Source organism: Heliangelus exortis, chromosome 29, assembly GCF_036169615.1.
Source record: "Heliangelus exortis chromosome 29, bHelExo1.hap1, whole genome shotgun sequence".
Lineage (NCBI taxonomy): Eukaryota > Metazoa > Chordata > Aves > Apodiformes > Trochilidae > Heliangelus > Heliangelus exortis.
The window spans coordinates 4236612-4258091 of record NC_092450.1 but is presented as its reverse complement, the minus strand read 5'-3'; the positions used below and the strand labels follow the sequence as shown (position 1 = coordinate 4258091).

General features: G+C 53.0%; 3 protein-coding genes and 1 long non-coding RNA gene across 11 annotated transcripts; 3 read left to right on the top strand and 1 right to left on the bottom strand.

Annotated features, from left to right (window-relative positions):
• The first annotated feature begins 571 nt into the window (after positions 1 to 571).
• Positions 572 to 5574, top strand: ORMDL3 (ORMDL sphingolipid biosynthesis regulator 3). Of its 8 annotated transcripts, XM_071728834.1 has the most exons (7): positions 673 to 731; positions 1245 to 1410; positions 1545 to 1885; positions 2255 to 2308; positions 3040 to 3246; positions 4581 to 4732; positions 4855 to 5574. In XM_071728834.1, exons 3-7 carry the CDS (start codon positions 1811 to 1813, stop codon positions 4988 to 4990), a joined length of 624 nt encoding a protein of 207 aa, XP_071584935.1. In that variant the 5' UTR covers positions 673 to 731; positions 1245 to 1410; positions 1545 to 1810; the 3' UTR covers positions 4991 to 5574. The 8 variants fall into 8 exon arrangements, with proteins under 8 accessions (XP_071584931.1, XP_071584932.1, XP_071584937.1 ...); XM_071728836.1 differs by lacking the exon at positions 1245 to 1410 and having other exon boundaries at positions 618 to 731; positions 1542 to 1885; XM_071728833.1 differs by lacking the exon at positions 1245 to 1410 and having other exon boundaries at positions 627 to 731; positions 1545 to 1755.
• Positions 5575 to 10479: 4905 nt separating this feature from the next.
• GSDMA (gasdermin A) lies at positions 10480 to 15108 on the top strand. Its single transcript, XM_071728828.1, has 9 exons — positions 10480 to 10693; positions 10843 to 11056; positions 11187 to 11352; positions 11440 to 11533; positions 12273 to 12323; positions 12551 to 12702; positions 13100 to 13250; positions 13656 to 13729; positions 14272 to 15108. The coding sequence occupies exons 1-9, from the start codon at positions 10480 to 10482 to the stop codon at positions 14500 to 14502; spliced, it is 1347 nt and encodes a 448-aa protein (XP_071584929.1). The 3' UTR covers positions 14503 to 15108.
• On the bottom strand, positions 10514 to 14053 carry LOC139788673 (uncharacterized). The gene is made up of 3 exons (XR_011722904.1): positions 13639 to 14053; positions 12217 to 12365; positions 10514 to 10584 (listed from the first exon to the last, which is right to left on the bottom strand). It is a non-coding gene; the product is annotated as an uncharacterized lncRNA (long non-coding RNA).
• A 1268-nt stretch (positions 15109 to 16376) lies between the features above and the next one.
• PSMD3 (proteasome 26S subunit, non-ATPase 3) lies at positions 16377 to 20533 on the top strand. Its single transcript, XM_071728376.1, has 12 exons — positions 16377 to 16632; positions 17059 to 17249; positions 17554 to 17691; positions 17886 to 18022; positions 18288 to 18478; positions 18702 to 18805; positions 18887 to 19001; positions 19100 to 19219; positions 19300 to 19403; positions 19644 to 19799; positions 19920 to 19970; positions 20075 to 20533. Exons 1-12 carry the CDS (start codon positions 16461 to 16463, stop codon positions 20150 to 20152), a joined length of 1557 nt encoding a protein of 518 aa, XP_071584477.1. The 5' UTR covers positions 16377 to 16460; the 3' UTR covers positions 20153 to 20533.
• The last annotated feature ends 947 nt before the right edge of the window (positions 20534 to 21480 follow it).

Below are 21480 nucleotides of genomic sequence, written 5' to 3'. Positions count from 1 at the left end.
CTGTTGCAGCCCCTCAGCCCGGGTGTGGAGCGGGCGGCAGCACACAAAGCCCAGCGCAGATGGCTGCGCTCACCGAGGGGCCGCAGCTTTGATCCTCCTGCAAACAAAAGCGGGGCCAGATGGTGTGTGTCCCCCCACCCCGCGCCCCAGGTCAGGAATCCTGCTCCCCAGCCCTGATGTTGGCCGGGGGCCCCGTCCGCCCGCTGCCGGCCTGCACAGCCCCTGCGCCGGGGGGGTCCCATCCTCGGGATAGGGAGCCCACCCTCCCCGGGGTGTGGAGTATGGATGGGGCTACAGTCCCTCAGCATCCTTCTGGAGCTGCAGAGGTGGGATACAGTGGGCTCAGGGTGCTGGGGTGGCACCTGCTCCTGCCTGGACGTCCCGGAGCACAACCTGACCGCGGGGACTCCCCCTCCCATTGCCTCGGTGCTTCCCGACTCCATCCCAGCAGCTGTTGGGGGGTTCCCCCCGGACACCATCCCCGCTCTCCTTCCCCCCCACTCCCCCTCCCGGGTTGCTCCCAGCTCTATGCAGAGCCCGCCCCAAGCCCGGCTCCTCCTCCCGGGGCGGGCGCCGGTGCTCGGGGCTGGCGGGACTACAGCTCCCGGCGTGCCGCGGCGGCGGGGCGGGCCGGGCCGAGGTGTCCGCCGGGAGAGCGGCCGGGGCGGCGGGGAGCGCGACGGAGAGAGCCCCGGCCACGGCCCCGCCGAGCCGGGCCGGGGGCAGCAGCGGTGAGTGCGGGACGGGGGCGGTGGCTCCTCCCGGGCCTCCCCCCGGGGCTGCGGGAGGGCGAGCCCCGGCCTGGGCCAGCGGGGGCGGTGGGAATGGGGACTGTACTTGGGGGAGGGCCCGGCCGCGAAGGAAAACACCCCAAACTCCCCCAAAACAGCTGCTGGGATGGAGGAGAAAGCCCCGGGACAATGTGGGGGGTGGTCCCACGGTTTGGGGACCCCCGCGGGCAGGGGGGTCCATGCAGGAGCGGGTCCCGGGGGGAGACCCAACTTCCATATCCCCTCCAAACTTTTCCTCGAAATCGAGCAGAAAAGGCCAAGTCCCGGCTGCTCTCACTCCTCCCCGGGACAGCTCCCGTGTCCAGGCCGTGGAGTGGGACACGAAGCTCTTGCTACAGCCTTGGGCTTGGCCGCCACGTTTGCCACCCCCTTTGATGTGTTCCTCGCTCCGGTTCAAACGCTGGGGCCGTCTCCCAAAGACGGGTTTAAAATATTTATTTGCTTGTGAGACAGTGGTTGCCGTGCCTGCCGGAGATAGGGCTGGCGGCTCCTCGGGATTGCAGTCGCTTGGGAAGATGGACCGAGATAAAGAGCTGATCCCAGATGAGGTTCCTGGGACAGGGTGTGATGATCCCACTGGGAAAGGCACGGGAAGAGTCATGAGGGGGTCAGAGCAAAGGTTACCTGTGAGGGGACAGGAGTAGATGGTGGTCACACACACCTGGTGGCAGGGCTGTGGTCCTCTGGCAGCTGCTGGAGGACAGAACCAGAGGGACACTGGTGGTGGCATTTTGTTCCCCCTTTCCTCAGCAGTGGGGAGACACTGAGCTGGCAGCCCTGATGCTCACTCTGAGCCCCACGGGAGTTTTGGGATGTGAACAAGAATGTGGTGGAGCAGGGGGCAGAGGCAGCGCTGGGCACCATGACAGCCTGCACTTTGCCTCTGACCACAGTTGGGACTTTTCCTCTCCTTGGATGGACACCATCCAACGTCAGCACAGTCCCGACCTTCACACTCAGTCTGGTGAAATATTAAAAGCTTTTCTGGTCCCCCCCCCTAAAAAAAAAACACTGGCCAAATGGGAAAGCAGAGCTTCGCAGCCAGCTGTGCTGGGGGGGAGCTGGAGTTCCTCCCGCTGTTGTTTTTCCTGCAGGTGAACAAATCCCTGGTGTAAAATCCAAAAGCAAACAAGATGGGATTGGGATGGGGGTAAGGATGGAGCCATGAGAGCTCACGCTCCCTCAGCCAGGCTTTTGCAACACCCCAGAGCCCTGCATGCAACCCAGGGGGGGAACGGGGCTTGGGCTGTGTCCCAGCCCCGGGAAGCAAGAGGGGAGAGCTCCAGCTCCTGAGACAGCCCAGGCCCTGCTCTCTGCACAGGAACAGCCACGTCCTGAGCTGGCTGGGACTCACCTCCTGAGACTGAGGGCTGGGAGAGGAGAAAGCTGAGTTGACTGTAGGGCACCACTCCAACTCTTGCTCCCTGAGATGATGACACTGTCTTGCTTCCTTCTCTTCCCAGTATTGTTTAGAAAACTTCTCTGTATTCCTCCCACATGGCAGCTGTTCTTTCCAGGTAGGGGAAGAGCCACCTCCTCTGCAGCTCCTTGCTGAAGTACCCTCCCAATAGAATTCTCCTGGTTATCTCCACTTAGATTCCTCAAGAAGAATCTTGTTCCTTCCCTGCAGGGGAATTGTTTTGTTACTTTCTTTCCCCCTGTAAGTGTTAAATCAGAAGGCAAAACACATAAGCTAGACGAGGAGACCAGCAAGGCTCTGTAGCTGTGAGAACCCAGTTAATTGAGTTAAATTAGGAGATCTGTTGATACAGAGCTGTCGTGCCTTCACTCTGCAGATACTTGTGTTCTATTTCTGAGTTTAAGGCACGCTGAACCCACAAACATGCAAGAAGTTTCATGTGCCAAGCACTTCCATGATTAACACAGTGATGGTGACTTAAAAAGTGCTACAAGTATTTGTTTGAGATGTGTCAGGCAATTGTGGGATTGAACCTTGACACCTTCGTTCCAGGAAAATATTTCAGCAGCTCACAAGTGGCTGCTTTCACAGACAGGCTTCCCACACGTTATTCCCAAATCTCAGCTACTCCCAGATTTAGCTTCCCCTCAGAACCGTCAGCTCCACGAAGGGAAATAACGAGGTGCAGAAACATGAACTGACACGTGATTTTTTTTTTATAGCGAAGAACAGATTTCAGGCTTACTCAACAGTAAGATGGTGCTCAACTCTCCCCCTGTGCTTACCTGTGGCTGCTGTGGCCCCAGCACTGACCTGGCTCTGTTTCAGTTTCAGGGGTGCCTGTTTGACACGAGAGCCAACATGAACGTGGGAACAGCCCACAGTGAGGTGAACCCCAACACCCGTGTCATGAACAGCCGGGGCATCTGGTTGTCCTACATCCTTGGGATTGGCCTGCTCCATGTCATCCTCCTCAGCATCCCCTTCTTCAGTGTCCCTGTGGTTTGGACTCTTACCAACATCATCCACAACATGGTAAGGGAACAGTGTGGCTGGCTGGACTTCCCAGGGCACGGAGAGGTGATCTCTAGCACCACTTGTTCTTTTTAGAGATCTTTTTAGGAAGATTCTTATTGAAACAATTGATTTCTCTGTATTTCCAAAGAGGTGGGGTCAGTTACTCAACCTCCACCCCTCAGACTGCACCTCTGCCTCTAGGTCATGTGTTTAATCCAGCCTAGGTACTGATGAGACAGCAAACATCTGCTCTGAGGGGACACTGAATTCATTTGCCTGCAGGGTCTGTCAGCAGAGGAATAGCTCTGACAGGCAACCCCAGCTCTCACTGCTTGAGTTGATACAATCTGGACTGGCCTCAAAGTTTAAAAAAAAAAAACCAAACAAAAACAAACCACAAACTTTGTTCAAGTTAAGGTAAAAGATTAGTCTAGGAATAGATTCTGCCCCAGGGTGTCAGAGCACTGTGCTGGGGTATGCACAGCAGAGGACAGCTGGGCTCTGCAATGCTGGGAGCTGCCATGCCTGCACAGCACTGTCCTGTGTCCTGACAAAGTTCTGGCCACACAGTAACAGCTCCTCCAGGAGCAGAACACCATGTCCAGTCCAACTGCTTGCTTCTGTGCCTGCACCATCCCACTGCAAGAGTCTTTGCACGCTCACGTCCTAGAGCTGAGGAGCAGCTCACCCTCAGGCACAGGGGACAAAATGCTTCAGAGAAGCCGTAATCAATTTTTCTCCTTTATTTTATGCAATATGTCGGGATGAGAATATTCTAGAGACAAAACCAATGTGCTTATTTGGGACCCTCATGCTCATATTATTGACATCTCTAGCTGGGAGAAGACATATCCCACAAATACAGCACTGAGAGCTGCTGAGGGCTCAGGTCCCAAGCTGCTTGTTTCTCATAAAGCTTTTTCCCTCCCTCTAACAGCCTAAAGCTCTCTGGGAACAGAAAGGAGTGTAAACCCAGCAATGCCTAAAACTTAAAAGCCACAGGATGTTCACTGGGCACTTGTTTATCTATGGCTTGTGCTCCACTGCAAGAGGTTACCTGGTAATCAGAGCAGGAACAGCCCCCTCACTTTTTCAGCAAGCCTTCAGCCTGGCTGCTGTGGGGCAGAGCGAGTCCACGCATATCTCCTGATCCCAGAGCTGTGATCTTGGAACCAGCTTCTTGGCTTGGGCCCAGGAGAGCCCAGGCTGAGTGAGCCCCGTCTGGCAGCCTTCCTCCCCGGCCCTCCCTCGCTGCTCAGCGGAGCAGCCTGACAGCAGGGGCAGCGCTGTCCCTCTAGTGGATCGCGGCGCTGGTGCACGGCTCCTCACGCCGCGTTTGTGTTTTGCTACAGAGCATGTACATCTTCCTGCACACCGTGAAGGGAACTCCCTTTGAGACTCCGGACCAGGGGAAGGCTCGGCTGCTGACACACTGGGAGCAGATGGATTACGGTGTGCAGTTCACTGCCTCCCGCAAGTTCCTCACCATCATGCCCATCGTCCTGTGAGTACCTGGGGGCAGCTCAGCTACCTCGTTCCTGCACCCCGGGCCACTGCACATAGTGTCCTGGGAGACAAAACAATGTAATTCAGCGTCCCTCTCCCTTCTCTCCCCCTCCTTTCCAGGTATTTTCTAACCAGCTTTTACACAAAGTATGACCGGATACACTTCATCATCAACACCATCTCCCTCATGAGTGTCCTGATCCCCAAACTGCCTCAGTTTCACGGAGTCCGGATCTTTGGGATCAACAAGTACTGAGCTGCGTGGCTGGAGGGAATGGAGGAGGAGCAGGGAGGGTGGGGGAGACAGATCCTTCCCTCTCATCTTGTTTCCTCACCCCCCTGCACACTGGGATGTAATTTCACAGCGGCTGTTCCAAGGCAGTATCAGTAGACACAGACTGCATGCTGGATCCTCATGCCCAATAAATCCAAACAAGCTCCAGAGTAGAGTTTAGCACAGAGCAGGATGCCTGGCGCTGGATTCCCTTCATTCCGGTGTCACAAAGAGATGCAGACACACCAAGAAACTTCAAGGTACAAGGAGGATGAATTCCGGGGAGATTTTCATCTATCCCAGAGACTGAATGATGAGAATAGGGATGAGGGGAAAGGCTTTTAGTGCTGGTACTATTGCTGTGAAAAATGCACTTTAAAATATATTTCCCTTTCTGAAGCTAGGTTCTTTTAAGTGGTATGTGGGGGAAATTCAAAGGGATACAGCCAGACTTTCCCAATACCTGATTGTTTTGGGGTTCTGAGTTCCAGTTTGGGGCAGGGGAACAGGAGGAGGAAGAGAAATAGACTTTTATTTTGCAATCTTTTATGCCACTAAAAAAAGAAGTACAGGAAGGAATGACCTGCAATTTGACAAAGCTCTCAGTTTTTGATGGTACCATCTGTGTAGTTCAGGGAAAAGGTCAATAGATCCTCAATCATCCTTGTTATTTACAGCTTGTACCAGAATCTGTCTGGGTAACTGCTGCCCACCCCAAACTGCTCATTTTTAAGCACACTTTAAGCACAGCATTTGGGTGAGGGATTCATCTGCATTTGAAAAGCTCAACAAATGCCACTGAGCTTCCTGGCAAGCACAGTGCAGGCTGGAGAAGCTGCAGGCTGGCAGGGACAGGCCAAAGGAGAGGGATAGCCACTGGCTGTCATCAGAGACCAGATTTGGGATTTTTCTCCTCAGTCCAGCTCCATGGACTTCAGTGTTTGCTTTCAGTCTGACCTGGAAGTCTGTGACTCTGCTCCTCCATCCCCTGAGCCCTGGGGTGGTCACCAGCCAGGGTGAGGGAGCTGTGGGAGAGCAGCACCAGCAGCAGCTGACCTGACCAGCAGAAGGAGTTACTGATAAGAGAGTATTTAGTATCAGAACAAAATTGAGCCTTTTTCCCATAAAGTTACCACCTAAATAAAGCAGGTTTAGATTTCCTGGCTGTGATGGCTTTCTGCTGTTCAAAGCAATCCATTTTTCTTTTAGGCTGAGTGCTGGATGAAATGTGTTTTTTCCTCATGCTCCCCCTGTAAGCTGTGTTTTTTGTTGTCTTAGTGCATATACTGTCTCACACCTTTGACAATGGTATAAAACATTTTAAATATGGTATTTTTGTTCCTGCATTAGCCAGTTCTAGCTTTAGAGGTTCCAACAGTCTGATTGTCCAAGCATGGGACACAGATGGGAAACTTCAGGGTTGTGTGTAAGATCTCCATGAACCATTTTAAGCAAGCTGCTTGACTTCTTTATCTCCTACTTAACTACTGGACTGCTGCAGAGAAGGGGAAAACCTTTAGTGTACCTCAGAGGGCTGCTGGAATGCACAGAGAATCATTACCCACTATATTTGAACGTTGAAACTATTTTAAGTGAAAAGGCAGTTTTCAAGAAAGTAGAAAGAGAAGAGTCAGGCTGGATACTCAAGTGCTGTTCTCCAGCAAAGGGAGTTTGGCAGATGTGCAATTTACTTGATGGAGGGGGTTAAACCTTTTAACCCCCAAGACACAAGGACAGCTGCTTCAGTGAAGGTACTATATATACCCTAAAGCTAACAGGCTCTTAAAGCTACTAGACAATGACTTTTGGAAAATAAATAAATGAATGAATAAAGAAATATTGTTTTAAAAGTAGAGCTATTTCAATCAGTTTATACATACCTTCAAAATGGCCAAGGAATGAGCAGAGTCAGTGCCTGGAATGCCCATGGAAAAACCACTTCCCAGGGTCCTTTCCAAGGAAGGCTGAGGCTGGGCCTGTGGTGCAAGCTGTGTGCCCAGACAAGGGAAAACTTATTTACTTATTTTATAGAATACCAGGGGAAAGCATCAACTTTTCTGCAATAGCAACAATCATTCTATGCTTAAAAACACGACTCCTATTTAGAGGGACATATTCTGGTTATTTCTAAGCATCTTCATGTTACACAAAGTGTGAATATTTTGGTATAAATTGAAGGTGGGGGTCAGCTCTGCTCACTGAAGTTCAGCACTTCAGTCCTGGAGGGCCTTGGCATTGCAGCAGCTGAGGTTTTGCAGGTGGTATTTGTGCTGTTAACTGATGCTGCAGACAGCTGAATCTGTTTTGTTAAATTAAACCATAAATCATAAACCAGAAAGGGATTATAAACTTCTCAAAAAGGCAGTTTTTAAAGCCCTAAGGTCTGGAACTTCTCACTAGGCAAAGCCTTGATTATAATATTAAGTTTTTCTGATTTATCTTGTCCACACAAATGATTAAAAAGGCCATAACACAGGTGTCTGTTACAGGGCAAACAAGTTTACAACACAGGGATGGTGTTTTTGCCACAGAATAACTGAAGTTAATTTGACTCATACAATTAATCCAATTGAGGGGAAACAAATAAAAACTGGAGAATTATGGAAAGAAGTGAGAGAGCTGAAGAAAGATTTGATAATGTGTTAATAATGTGTTAAGAATCTATGCAAGATTAATAATTACTTAATTCTACATCTAATTGTATCTTCCTTAAGCTTCTGTCTTAAGAGTAGGCATCAGTTAATTAAAAATAGAAAAAACATAAGTTAATTGTAATTGAACCACAGTCACAATTGCTACTTGTTGGGTCTGCCAGAGGTCTTTTTATGTGGAGGACCTCTGAGCACTTCTGATTTAGCCCCCCTCACACACCAGTCCTGTGGCTCCATCCTGCTGGTGTCACAGGGCCCAGCAGCTCTCAGCCAAGATTCCTGCTGGAAAATTAAGCTGAGCAGCCTGCAGTGGTGTGGGAGTAACAGACACAGCTCTGGGGCTCCCTGCTGAAACCACTCCTGCTTTATTTGTGTTTCATACGTTCAGGTAGAAGCAGGTTCAGCCCTCCAAGGCCCATCTGGCAGAGACAGAAGTTGAAGAGCAAAATCCAAACAGTAAAGCTCTCATGGGGTGATTTCTGTGAGGAGGGAGATGGGGAGAGTGTGGGCAGGATGAGGGGTTTTCAGACAGGCAGTTGCAACAAACATAGCAGTGATCCAGGGGGAAGCCTACCTTTTGCATGGAGAACCAGAAGCAAGTTCAAAGACTGCCCACTTATTCTTTTAGACTGTCAAATTTTCTCCTAGTACCTGCAGGAAAGAGATAATTGATGGTTATTGGTTTTAAATGAGGTTTTAATCACATTACACTCAACAGATTTTCTTCCCAAACATGTACTGGCTTCCAGTGTAGTGACCAGGACAAACATCTGTGGGGAACTGGAGAAGTGGGCTCTGTCCTGTGATGGAGAAACAATTACAGGAAAAGCAGGTACTTATAACACTTTCATTTTTTGTTCTGCCATGAACACTCAAGGAGAAAAGCTTCAGAAAAAACAAACAACCAAGTACCAACAGCCTGATGCTTCTGGACTGGTGATTTGATTACCATAGCTAACAGGATGTCAGACAGTCCAACCCTTGGCAGGAAAAAGCCTTTAAGAAAAACTTTTAAAGCCTGAGATCTAGGGTGACTTCATTCTCAACTACTTCTATTTTAATCCTTCTTTAATTTTTTGTTTGTTTTAATAGAAGCATGGTACTGGCCCTAGGAAAGGGCTCAGAGCTGGTTCCCATCATTAACAGACCCATTTTTCTCTTTGTGACCTATGTTGCTTCATCATTGCCTATAATATCTTTTAAGCATGCAGGTGTTTGTGTACCCACATCCTCCTTGGAGCCAAGTGAGGTCAATTAGTTGTTTTTTGGTTGTTTTTTTCTTTTAATGGAACATTCTGACATTGTACAAAGTTTTAGGGTGGTTTTTTTCCCAGTAGCCCTTTTTGCTGTGTATACAGAAGTCTCGTGTAGAGAACTTTCTAAAATAAAGTGTGAATATTTTTATTACTCCTTTGTACAGTATTCTAAGAGAAACTAATAAAGTAAGTATTCCTGTAAAAACTGGCCTTGGATTCCTTAAATTTTTGCTTTTAAACAGGGAGACACAGCCACTGTGACAGATCACCATAGGCTGACTCAGGCCAATGACTGAAACTTCTGGGAGAAGGAATTATGCAACAAGTGGACTTTTTGCTCTCTAAAGGAGCTGTTGCTTCCTCTCCCTGAACGGAAGGGCGGGGAGGGGCTGTTGTCCCAGCCCTGCTGCTTTAAAGTGCCACTTCACTCCAGCAGCACAGCCTCTGCTCTGCACGCTGACAAGAAGCCCTTCAGGACAAGGCAAGTACCTTTCAGCACAAAAAAGGGTGGAGGAAGCTGTCTGGGAAGTGTTCTGGTTTAGTTTTTCTTTCCTTTTGAAGTCTCCCAAGAGAACAAGACTTGTGGCTGCCACTGGAATGATCCCACATTAGCCACAAGACCACCACCCCTCCCCAGCTCCATCACACCCCACACACCATCCTTTGTGACGCGACCAGGGGCAGAGGAGGGGACAGACCTGCACGTTTTTCTTCTTCTCAGTAAGTAGAGGAAGTTTTTTCATTTGTAAATGAATTTTTTCTTCATCACACTTTGTGTTACACTCTCCAACACCCAGCCCTCCTCTGCAGGGACAGAGGCAGAGCACCAGGAATACCCACATACCTGTGCTGGGGTGAATTTTTTTTATCTTTTGGGGAGGATGTATTTTCTTGACATAGAACAAGCCCTCCAACTTCCCCCCCTCAGCCCAGTATTTGACCCTCAGTACTTTCACTTCCTTGCATTAAGACTTAAGAGCATGAGTAAAGTGATTTCATCTGTTCACAAACGCTAAACCATCCCTGTCTGCCAGGCAGCAAAACATGGGGGGAAACACTGACAAAGTGAAAGCCAGCAAAAAATTAAGGTGTTTTTTTTAAAAGAAACCTGCATCGGGTCAATGCATTAAAGATAAAAGCATTCAGGACCATGAAAGACCTTAGGTTAAGGGGCAATGTTTAGGTTAGCAATGAAAATTGTTATTTTATGTGCTGTTATGTGCAAGAGTACCTGAACTGAAGGCACACGACCAGGCTCCAGTGCTGGGATAAGCACCCACAGGGGCTGCACCACGACTGGGAGCTCATCAGTGAGGGGCTGAGTCTGTACAAAGCTCGTTATCAAGCCACAGCTTGTCCTCCTGCCCCTCCAAACACCTCCCTGCAAGAGGAGGCTTTTGGAGTTCTCCTCAGTATTGAAAAGTTCTTAATTATTAAAGGAACATACTTTGGTACAACCTTCTGCTTGTACTTGGAGTCATTCTGCTCAACTTGCTGCCTTGCCTCTTTCCTCAGGCACAAGCACACTCCACTCTGGTTCCAAGATTCCTTCAGGCACAGCAGAATGTTTAAGAAAGTCACCCAAGCTGTGGTGAATCAGCTGGATCCCAGGGGAGATCTGGTCCCAGTTCACAGCATCTTGGACCACGAACACTTCAGAACCTTCTGCCTAGTGAGAAGGAAAAGGAAATCTGTATTCCGCCCATCCCCTGGCTACACACAGGCGTGGTACAGACTCGAGGACGTGCTGCTGCCAGGAGGGGACGAGAAAAGCCCAGGTAAAGCCCACACTGATCACCCTGGAGGTTCCCATTCCCGCAGGGAAAACGTTTGGATCATTTGTGCCTGAACCCTGCCACCTGTGTGCAGTGGTTACAGCACTGAGCCTGTGCCATCAGGCCTCAGCTCACACACCCAACTCTTGCAGGGCCCCTCCTCTCCCCCAGCCCAGGGGCTGAAGCTCTGAGCCAGTTCACAGTCAAACAAAGCATCACTGACAGCATCGATGGCAGCCTCAGCATCCACCTGGACAGCACCAGTGCTGAGCTGGGAGGAGCCATGTCCCTGTCCAGAGGGTGGGCCATCAAGCTGGAGAAGAGCCACGTCCCCATGCAAATACTGGAGGCCTTGAAAAAAGAAAGGTAAGGCAGGCACTGGGGGAAGAGGTGAGGTGCCCCCCAGCCCTCCTCTACCCCTCACACAATGTTTTTTCAGCCAAAACCCAAGGTTAGACCCAAGGCTCCCTCACTGTGCAGACTTTGTCTCCTTCAGAAAGCTGAACCTGAACCACTCCTTCATTCAACAACTGCAGAAAACAAAGCAGAATCTGTATGTGGTTCATGAAGCCATAGCAGCCTCAGAGGAGACCAGCTACGAGGAGTCCAGCGGGGCAGAGGGGAGCTTCATGGCCCAGCTTTATGCCAAGTTTTGTGCAAAGGTTTGATACCCCCCCAGCCTCAGCCCTTCCTGAGCACCCACACCCCACCCCAGCCTTGTCATGGGTTTTCTTTTTCCCCCTGAGCAGGGCAGCAGAAAGAACATCCAAAGCATAACCATCCCCAAGGGCTGCACCCTGGCCTTCAAGGCAATCCAGCTGGCCATAAGAGGGGGATCGTGGGGTAAGTAACTTTCAGAAACTACCAACTCCTCCACTCAGCAAACACCAGCAAAGAGGAAAAATGTTCTGAAGCATCCCTCAGGCTCACAGCCACCCTCAGCTCATCCATGAAGGGCACAGGGAATGTGACAGAAATCACCTGGGGAAAGGCCACACATCTCATGTGAGCTGAGAGAGAGAGACTTGGGGAAAGAGCTGCAGCTTGGGAGGGTTTGGTAAATGAGAGACAATGAAGTCTCAGCTCTGAATTCCAGGAAGTGCAGAGCTCCTGTTAAAAAACAGCACAGAGGGCAGAGGTTGGTTTTATTTTCTTTTCTTGCTCAGAAGAGCCAGGGAGGAAACGAGCTGGCTGGCCCTTCCATGGGAGAGTAGTGGAAAAAAAAAGACACTCTGTCCTCACTTCCTCTCTCAGCCCAGAGAAAGCCACAAAACCTGCAGCAGAGTTTGAGGCCACGTTTGGCTTCCTTTCCCTGTGCCTGCACAGATCTTGTCAAGCAGAAGCTGGAGTTTTAATTCATTTGTATTTAAATGCACTTATTGGCTGATACAGCCCCAAAGCCATGAGCCAATGTGGCACAAGGTCAAGGAATAATGAGTTTTAAATGAACGGGCAGAAGACAAATGTGCTGGAGGAGAGTGAAAACACCCATCAGCTCTGGTTTAAAAAAAAAAAAATAAAGCCACCTCTCCATCTTGAAGTGTTTTTCTAACTCAGCAATGCCCTTCTGATCCTCTTGCAGATCTGCAGTACTTCTCTGAAACACCAAGGAGACCCATATTCTACTCTGATGGTGAGCAATGCACTTTTCTGCTTCCAGTTGCACTTGAAGCCCCTGTGGAGAAGATGGAACCCCTCAGGATGAGCAGAAATCACCAGAAGCCTTGCTTTTGCTCAAAACTGCCTATTGCTTTTGAAAGCATTCACAAAACAAGAGTTTCAATTTCTAAATTTAAAAGAAACTTCTCATGGGGTTGCCTAGTTTATAAGTGACACATTTGGACTCTTTCTGGTTTTCAGGTATCTCACCAGGAAAATTAGGAGCACTGGAGGCAGAAGTTAAACAGAACTGTGAAATTCTCTCCCAGTCTTACGATCAGTCCCTCACAATCTTAAAAGCCATCAAAGCTGTGATGAGAGACAGGAGCCTCTTTCAAGAACTGATGCAGAAAGTAAGCAAAGTTCTTCCTGCTGCCAGGATTTGTAAATACAGAGTCATCCATGGTCACACCTCCTGCCCCAGGAGTCTCCTGTGCCACAATCACCCAGCCAAAAATCCTTCTCTCAGCCCAGCTGTCTGCTCTCCATCCCCACACACACAGAAAGGTGCTCAGGACAGAGTCAACTGCTGAAATATGTCCTGAATTGATTGACCTGAAGGTATCAAACCACTTAAATTTCATATCCTGTCCATAACTGGAGCTAAATCCTCAATTATAGCCTCAGAAGTAGCTTAAGGAGGAGAGAAAACCACACCACCACTGCTCAAATGCTTCTGCAGTTAGACTGCAAGGGGCTATCAGCAGCCTCTTCTCTTGGATCCCTACTTTTTTGTCCTTCTCCCCCTAGATGGAAGCAGTTCTCTATGAAACTGGCAGCTGTGAGCTGAAAACAGAAAGCCCAGACTTAAAAGACCTGTTGAGCAGCTTAGAGAATTCTTCAAAACATGATCTCTTCAGTCTGGCAGGAGCCATCAGCTACACCCTGGATGCACTGGATGGTAAGGGTGGCTGGTGGCACTTGTGACAGGGACACCTAAAATAATTTCTTCCATTGTAGGGACAATGATGGTTTAATCCACACTAAAGTGTGGGCAAAGGTAGAGCAATTACCTCAAATTCCAGGGGTCTTTACCCAAGAAAATACTGCTCAACCCTCCCCTCCTCTCCCTCAGCCTTCACACTTGATGTCACCATCTTCTGTTTGCAGGTACCAGTCACACTTGCCTCACAGGGCAGTTACACTCATAATTTATAAATATATATATGTGTATAAATATAAATGCCAATAATTTAATTAGTTGAAAACACCTGAAGAAGATGGAACAGACACCCTTAACCTCTCACCAGTTGTCTCTGAACCCTGGTGGAGGTTTTTTTGGTACCAACCTGGTCTAATTCCACAGAGCTCACGGGGGATCAGCTGCTGCTCCTGCTGGAGTCCTTGGAAGAGAAGATTGTGTCCCAACAGCTCAAGCTGGTAAGAGAACATGGACCTCATCTGGCTGCAAAGAAAGAGGTCACAGGGGTCATAGGTCAAGTAAAGCAACACTCAGATAATGATCAAGCAGGCAGCAGCATCCCAGTTCACACTGGGAAAAAGGGGAGGAATAATTGCTTCAAACTTGGCAGGGATCAAAATACTCACTTGGAGAGAAATTTCCCCAAAACATCCACAGCCAAGATTTCTAACTAATAGCCATTAAATTGGACACAGCTGACTACCATTTTTGAAGTGGTAGCAAGAATTTCCTGGCTTCTTTGGCTGCAGATTTTAAAAATAAAAACAACACAAAAAACACACACACACTGCAGTTTTAATGACTCAAACATAACAAATTCACCAGTAAGAACTGATTACACCAGCATGGTAAGTCTTCCAGGGTGAAAAGTGGCACGTATAAATGCAGATTACTTAGCACACCCATGATGGGAAAGCACCTCACAAGCCAGAGATCATTTACTTCACAATTTCCACAGTGTTTTAACACTGGTTTTGCTTTTCTTGCTTTTGTTGCAAAGGTTGAGAGCATTTTGGAGCAGGACATAGAACACAGGAGGGGGCCTTTCAGCCTGGATGTCAGCTTGCTCTCCTTCACACGAGAGAAGGAAGAAAAATTAACCACTGCAATGGTGGAGATGAGCAGAGTGAAGCTCCAGAAAGATGGATCTGCCACCTGTATGGAGAAAGCTTTCTCAGCTGTAGCAGCCCTGTATGTGTCCCTGTATGTCCTCCATCACCTGAGTAACTGAGACCAGGCTACACACATCCTCCCAGCACGGATGATTTAAAGTGAGTCACTTGACCATATATTTGAACATCTTTAAGTACAAGCCAGTTTCTCTCTCCAAACTGTACCCCTAGGCAGGTGAGGAATTACTTATTAACACCCAGCACAGATGTGAAATGAGCAGGAAGGCAGACAGAAGGCAGGAAAGCTCCTCATGGATGCCAGAAGCCAGATACCAAAACTGATTTTCCTTTCCCCCAACAGGAATGCAGAGTGCCAACTGAGAAACCCATTAGCCCAAATAAACACAATCCTGTCAGGTGCACTTTAGTATCATCCCAGTTTTCCTAACAAATGCTAGTGCACAGTTACTGACACGATCAGTAAGATAAATCAGAAGTAATTAATAAGAATAAATTTCCCCTGGCCACGCCTGCTATTTGTGTGTGCCTCAACAAGTGTTCCAAAGCTGTGGGATCTCAGGGCATTTTAACAACCTGATAAACCAGTACCTCCAGCACACCACCACACACCCCACCAGCAAGGCATAGATCACAACATTTTGGAACATTATAAGTACTTCCTTTACTGCTTTAGAAATAAAGAGAATTAATTTCTTCCTGAATAACTGGGCATTCTTCAAGGCAACTTTTCAATCCACAGGCCTTTTCAGCCACCCAGCATTGATGCCTGCCTGGGGGCCCAGCTCCCCTCAGGCCCTCGGGGAGGCAGGGGGGTTCCCAGTGCTCCTTACCTGGGCTCTGAGGGCAACAACAACGCGAGGGGCTGGGCCCAGCCCTGCACAGCGCCGAGAGGGCCGCACTCCCCACACCTCATGGCTCCCTACCCATGCCGTGTGCCCTGCTCCACCCTGCACCCCCTCACACCTCATTCCCCACGCCCCACACCACACTCCTCATTCCCTGTGCCTCATGGCCCACACCTCGTGGGGCACACTACCCACGCCAGAAGCCCCATGCCTCACACCTCACTCCCCACTTGCCTCCTGCCTTGCTTTCCACACCCCCACGGCTCATTGCCCACACCCCACAGCTCACTCACTATCCATGCCGCATGCCTCACACCCCACACTGCGTTCCCTGTGCCACATGCCTCGCTCCCCACACCTCACACCCCACACTGCGTGGCTCACACCCCACACCTCACACCCAGCACTGCCTCGCACCCCACATGCCACACACCTCGCACTGCCTCACACCCTGCACCTTACACCTCACAGCTCACTCCCCGTGCCCCGCACATCCCGCCACATGCCCTACGCAGCCTCACAGCCTGCACGCCTCCTGCTACGCTCCGCCCACTGCACACCCTGCGCTGCTTTATGTCCCGCACACCTCCCGATGCACTTCCCACAGCACCCACCCTGCCTCACACCCCACACTTCACACCCCGCTCCGCACACCTCACGCTCCCCGCCTCACACCCCGCTCCGCACACCCCGCCTCACACCCCGCTCCTCACACACCCCGCTCCTCACACCCCCCGCTCCTCACACCCCGCCTCACACCCCCCGCCTCACACCCCGCTCCTCACGCTCCCCGCCTCGCTCCCCGCCTCACACCCCGCTCCTCACGCTCCCCGCCTCGCTCCCCGCCTCACACCCCGCTCCTCACGCCCCCCGCCTCACGCCCCCCGCCTCACGCCCCCCGCCTCACGCCCCCCGCCTCACGCCCCCCGCCTCACGCTCCCCGCCTCACACCCCGCTCCTCACACCCCACCTCACACCGCAGAGGGCGAGGAGCGACCGCGCACGCGCGGGCAGCAGGGCGGGAAGGGCCGAGAAACACCCGAGCGGCCGTCGGGCAACACCCGAGAGCTCGGCGGAAAGAGCCGAGCAGAGCGGTGCGATGCTCGGCGCTCGGCTGCAGGGCCTGTCTGGCGCTCGGCTGGCCGTGCCTGGCGGCTCCCGGCGTGCCCCGCGGTTGTTGCAGTGTCACGGCCGGCCCGGCGCGCCCGGCCATGAAGCAGGAGGGTGCGTCCCGCCGCCGCGGCGACAAGGCCAAAGCCCCCCCCGATGGGCCACCGCCTGCCCCCCCGGACGTCGAGATGCAGGAGGAGACGGCGGCGGCGACGGCCGAGGGGACCGGGGAGCGGCAGCCGCAGCGGGAGCTTGACGCCATCACGTTGGAGGGTGAGGGGGGGGGGGGAAAGCGCGGGCTGAGGGGATCGCAGGGGGGTCCTGGGGGAAGAAAGGGGCTGAGAGAGGTTTCCGGAAGGGGGATCTGAGTGTTGGGGGAGGGAAAGACCGGGGATAGGTCGGGGAGACTAAGGGGGTGGTTAGGGGGTCCTGAGTGGGGGGATCCTTGCAGAGGAGGAGGAGGAGGAGTGGGGCAAGGAGAGAGGGGCTGGAAGGGATGTGGGAAGAGGGGAACGGGAGGACACGAGGGGGCTGTGAGGTGAAGGGAGGTGGGGCTGTGTTATGTGGTTGGGAAGGTCGGGTCTCACAGGACGCTGAGGCCGCACAGCCCCGGTGCCGCGGGCAGGCGGAGGGGCAGCCGGGGATCCCGGCACCGGCTTCGCTCCGGCAGCTGCACTCACCGCCCCTCCTGCCCCGCAGATATCAAGGAGCACGTGAAGCAGCTGGAAAAGGCCGTGTCGGGGAAGGAGCCACGCTATGTCCTGCGGGCCCTGCGGGCACTGCCCTCCACCTCCCGCAGACTCAACTCCAACGTTCTCCACAAAGCCATCACGGGCTTCTTCACCTCCAACAGCACCACCCGGGATTTCCTCCTCGGCTTCCTGGAGGAGGTATGGCAGCAGGGGACAGAGAGGGGACACTTTTCCTGTGCCAAGGAGCCTCCAGAGTGCTGCTGTGCCGGGCAGGAGGGCAGTGGGGACAGGGAGGGTTTGGGGACACTTAGAACACGTGGCTCAGGAGTGTCTGGGATGAGCTGGGCTGCTGGGGACCGGGATGTGGTGCCAGCAGCTGGCTGGCTCCAGTGTCACACCTCAAGCAGAGCTGTCCCTGGGGATGGGCTGGGTGGGGACAAGCCTCGGTGGTGGTGGCAGTGGCACAGGAGGGGGTGCTGGTCCAACACCTCTCTCCCCCCAGTCCATGGACACAGAAGCAGAGCTGCAGTTCCGCCCGCGGACGGGGAAGGCGGCTTCAGCCCCACTCCTGCCAGAAGTGGAGACCTACCTCCAGCTCCTGCTGGTCATCCACCTGATGAACAGCAAGCGGTACCCAGAGGTGAGATTCCTGCAGCACAACCTCAGGGACCTGTCTGGCTGTGGCCCCACACTTTCCCCTTTGTCTCAGCTGCCCTTGGAGGCCCTCGGGTTCCACCCTGCAGCCTTGTTTTGTCTTTCTGCTCTTTCTGGACTGTTTCTCTGCTCTTCTCTGGCTGCAGTTCCTCTGCTCTGACCTCTCTTTCCCTCCTGCAGGCTCAGAAAGTGTCTGATGAGCTGATGCAGAAGATCAGTTCCCAAAACCGCCGGGCCCTTGACCTGGTGGTGGCAAAATGTTATTACTACCACTCCCGCATCTATGAATTCCTGAACAAACTCGACGTGGTCAGGAGGTAGGTGGGTCCCAGGTGCCTTGGGAGTGCAGGTTCTTTCCCCCTCCCTGACACATTCTCTCCCTTTGGGTCCCAGGTGCCTTGGGAGTGCAGTTTCTTTCCCCCTCCCTGACATGTTCTCTCCCTTTGGGTCCTGGGTGCCCTGGGGAGCAGTGCAGGTTCTTTCCCCCTCCCTGACACATTCTCTCCCTTTGGGTCCCAGGTGCCTTGGGGAGCAGTGCAGGTTCTTTCCCCCTCCCTGACACGTTCTCTCCCTTTCCTGCAGCTTCCTGCACGCCCGGTTACGGACGGCCACGCTGCGCCACGACGCTGATGGTCAGGCCACCCTCCTGAACCTGCTGCTGAGGAACTATCTCCACTACAACCTCTACGACCAAGCAGAAAAACTCGTTTCCAAGTCAGTGTTTCCTGAACAGGCCAACAACAACGAGTGGGCTCGGTACCTCTACTACACAGGTGAGATGCTGCCCAGGGTCCCACGCAACGCTTGGGCTGCACCCCAGATCGAGGTTCTCTGCTTCCCCCCACCCCACCCCCAAAAAAAAAAAAACCAAAAAACAAAAAAAACCAAAACTCTTTGAGCAGCTGGAGATGGGGCTTCCAGGCAGGATTTGAAGCCCCATCTGGGTGGGTCGGGTTGGATCCACTCAGTGGCTTTTCCAACGCCCCCCGAGCACAGGGCGGATCAAGGCCATCCAGCTGGAGTACTCGGAGGCGCGCAGGACCATGACCAACGCCCTGCGGAAGGCACCGCAGCACACGGCCGTGGGCTTCAAGCAGACGGTGAGTGGGAACAGGGGAGCTGGCAGGGACCAAAAACCTCCTGCCTCAAGGCTGGGGATTCATCAGCTCTTCCTGCTCCAGGTGCACAAGCTGCTGATCGTGGTGGAGCTGCTGCTGGGGGAGATCCCGGACAGGCTCCAGTTCCGACAGCCCTCCCTGAAGCGCTCGCTCATGCCCTATTTCCTCCTGACTCAGGGTACGAGCTGCCTTGGATGAGATTTCTCTCCTTTCCCTTCAATCCCCACCACGTCCCAACCCTTACCCCATTCCCAATTAACACATTCCCTCCTCCAGCCGTCAGGACTGGGAACCTGGCCAAGTTCAACCAAGTCCTTGATCAGTTTGGGGATAAGTTTCAGGCTGATGGCACCTACACCCTGATCATCCGGCTGAGACACAATGTCATCAAGACAGGTAAGAGGTAACTGGGGTGTTTGGGGACACAAACAGGGCCACCTGACCCAGGGGGCTCCACTCTCCATGCTCCCACACAGGTGTCAGGATGATCAGCCTCTCCTACTCCCGCATCTCCCTGGCTGACATTGCCCAGAAACTGCAGCTGGACAGTCCGGAGGATGCAGAGTTCATTGTCGCCAAGGTAGTCCTGTCCCTCGGGGTCCTGGGCTGCCCTCAGCCCCCTTCCTCACAGTCAGGCAGCCACCAGTTTTAGGTTGAGTGATTTTAGTGTCCCCAGGGCTGCTGGGGACACTCAGGGCACCACGTCCCCTCCCTGCGCTGTGTCCTGAGCCCGCCGCTCCTGTCACAGCAGCCAGCTCCTCCCTTCACTCTAAACTGCCACAGCCAACGGGTGCCCTGACCGCGTGCCCTCGGCTTGCAGGCCATCCGGGACGGTGTCATTGAGGCCAGCATCAACCACGAGAAGGGCTACGTCCAGTCCAAGGAGATGATTGACATCTACTCCACCCGTGAGCCCCAGCTGGCCTTCCACCAGCGCATCTCCTTCTGCCTCGACATCCACAACATGTCTGTCAAGGTGAGGGTGGCAGGGCCAGGGGACAGCAAGGTCCCAGACAAGGGGACAAGGGGACTGCAGGCAGAGTTGTGGCATTTCACAGCTCTGAGCTCTTTCCTTTTTTTTTTTTTTTTTTAACAGGCCATGAGATTCCCTCCCAAATCTTACAACAAGGACTTGGAATCTGCAGAGGTGAGACCTCACCTGTGTCCCTGCAGCCCAGTGTCCACCGAGGTCATGGGAAGGACACAACTTCTGTCCCCAAGCTGCCACCAACCTCCACCTTTGCCTTGCAGGAGCGCCGGGAGCGTGAGCAGCAGGACCTGGAGTTTGCCAAGGAGATGGCAGAGGACGATGACGACGGTTTCCCATGACCCTTGGACCCAGCTGTATTTTTTTATTTGTCCCTAGGGAAGATGCTGTCTGAGCGTAGCCCCCCGCAGCCCTCTCCCCCTCTGCCTTTCTTTTTTAAATACCTGCATGTCTGTGCTGTGGGAGGGGACAGGGGGGTGCCCTGGGCCCCTGTTCCCCCTTCCCCACAAACCAAACATTCTTTTAAGGTCACTGGTGGTGATGGTCGTGGCTGAGCCCGGCAGAGGCGCAGGCCAGGAATTGGGAGCTCTGGGGGATGTGGGGCCAGGGCAGGTGGGGGGCAGAAGCCCGGGACCGCGGGTGCCCCCAGCTCTCACAACAATAATGGGGTCAAACTTTGTTAAGCTTCAATTATGACTTTTAAAATAAAAGTTAGAAAAACACCATCTTGGTCGCCTCCTCTTGCGGGTTTCTTGGGACCCTGAGTGCTTCTAGGTCTGATTTCTGTGATCTGCACCTGACCCCCCTAGGGCTGGGGGCAGTGAGTAGGGGCCACCCCTCAGGCTGGGACTGATGTCCCCACGGTACTGGCACTGGCTCCAGGACAAAGAGATGGGGGCTTTGGGACCCAGGGGAAGGGTTGAGCCCCTGCCACCCCCTCACCCTGCTGGTAAAGGCACAGGGGAGGGGGTCAGGCTCTGCCCTCCCTGTGCCCCACAGCCCCCTGCAGATGCCAGCTGTGGGGACAGGGGATGTGCAGCACCCCCTCGAGTCCTGCCAGCATCTGGGACCAGCTGGGCTCATCCTGTGCTGAAATCTGGGAATCTCCCAGTGCACCAATGTCGGGATGAGGGTCAAGTGTGGGGCTGCCCCAGGGTGATGGACGCAGCCTGTCCTGACGTCAGGAGCACCCCGGAGGTCCCTGGGCTGAGCCCAGCAGCCAGGGTGGAGCAGGGAAGGCAAGAGCCCAGCCAGCACCAGGATGGGATGGATCCAGCACAGGGACTCCATGGAAGTGTTTGGGTCTTGACAAACACCAGGAAGGGTCTGTGGGTGCTGCGTCAGGCCCAGGGGAGCAGAAGTGGCCACGAGGCAGAACCATGGCAGGGTGGGTGCCTGGGACAGGCCCCAGGTCAGCCCTGCGCCCCAACACCCACATGGTTTCAGGTCCAGCCACCACTTCCTTCCTTGGAAAGCTAACAGGGGTTTTGGGCCCCCACCAGGCACTGATTCATATCCCCCCCCACCCCAATTCCTGAAAGCACCAACCTCCTGAGGCAGCACCTCCACACTGGAAACATCCCTGGGGTGATCCTGCAGGGACTGGGGGTCACTGTGCTGAGGCCCCTGAGGGGAGGTCTGGAAGGGCAGTGGCTCCCCCCAGCTCCAC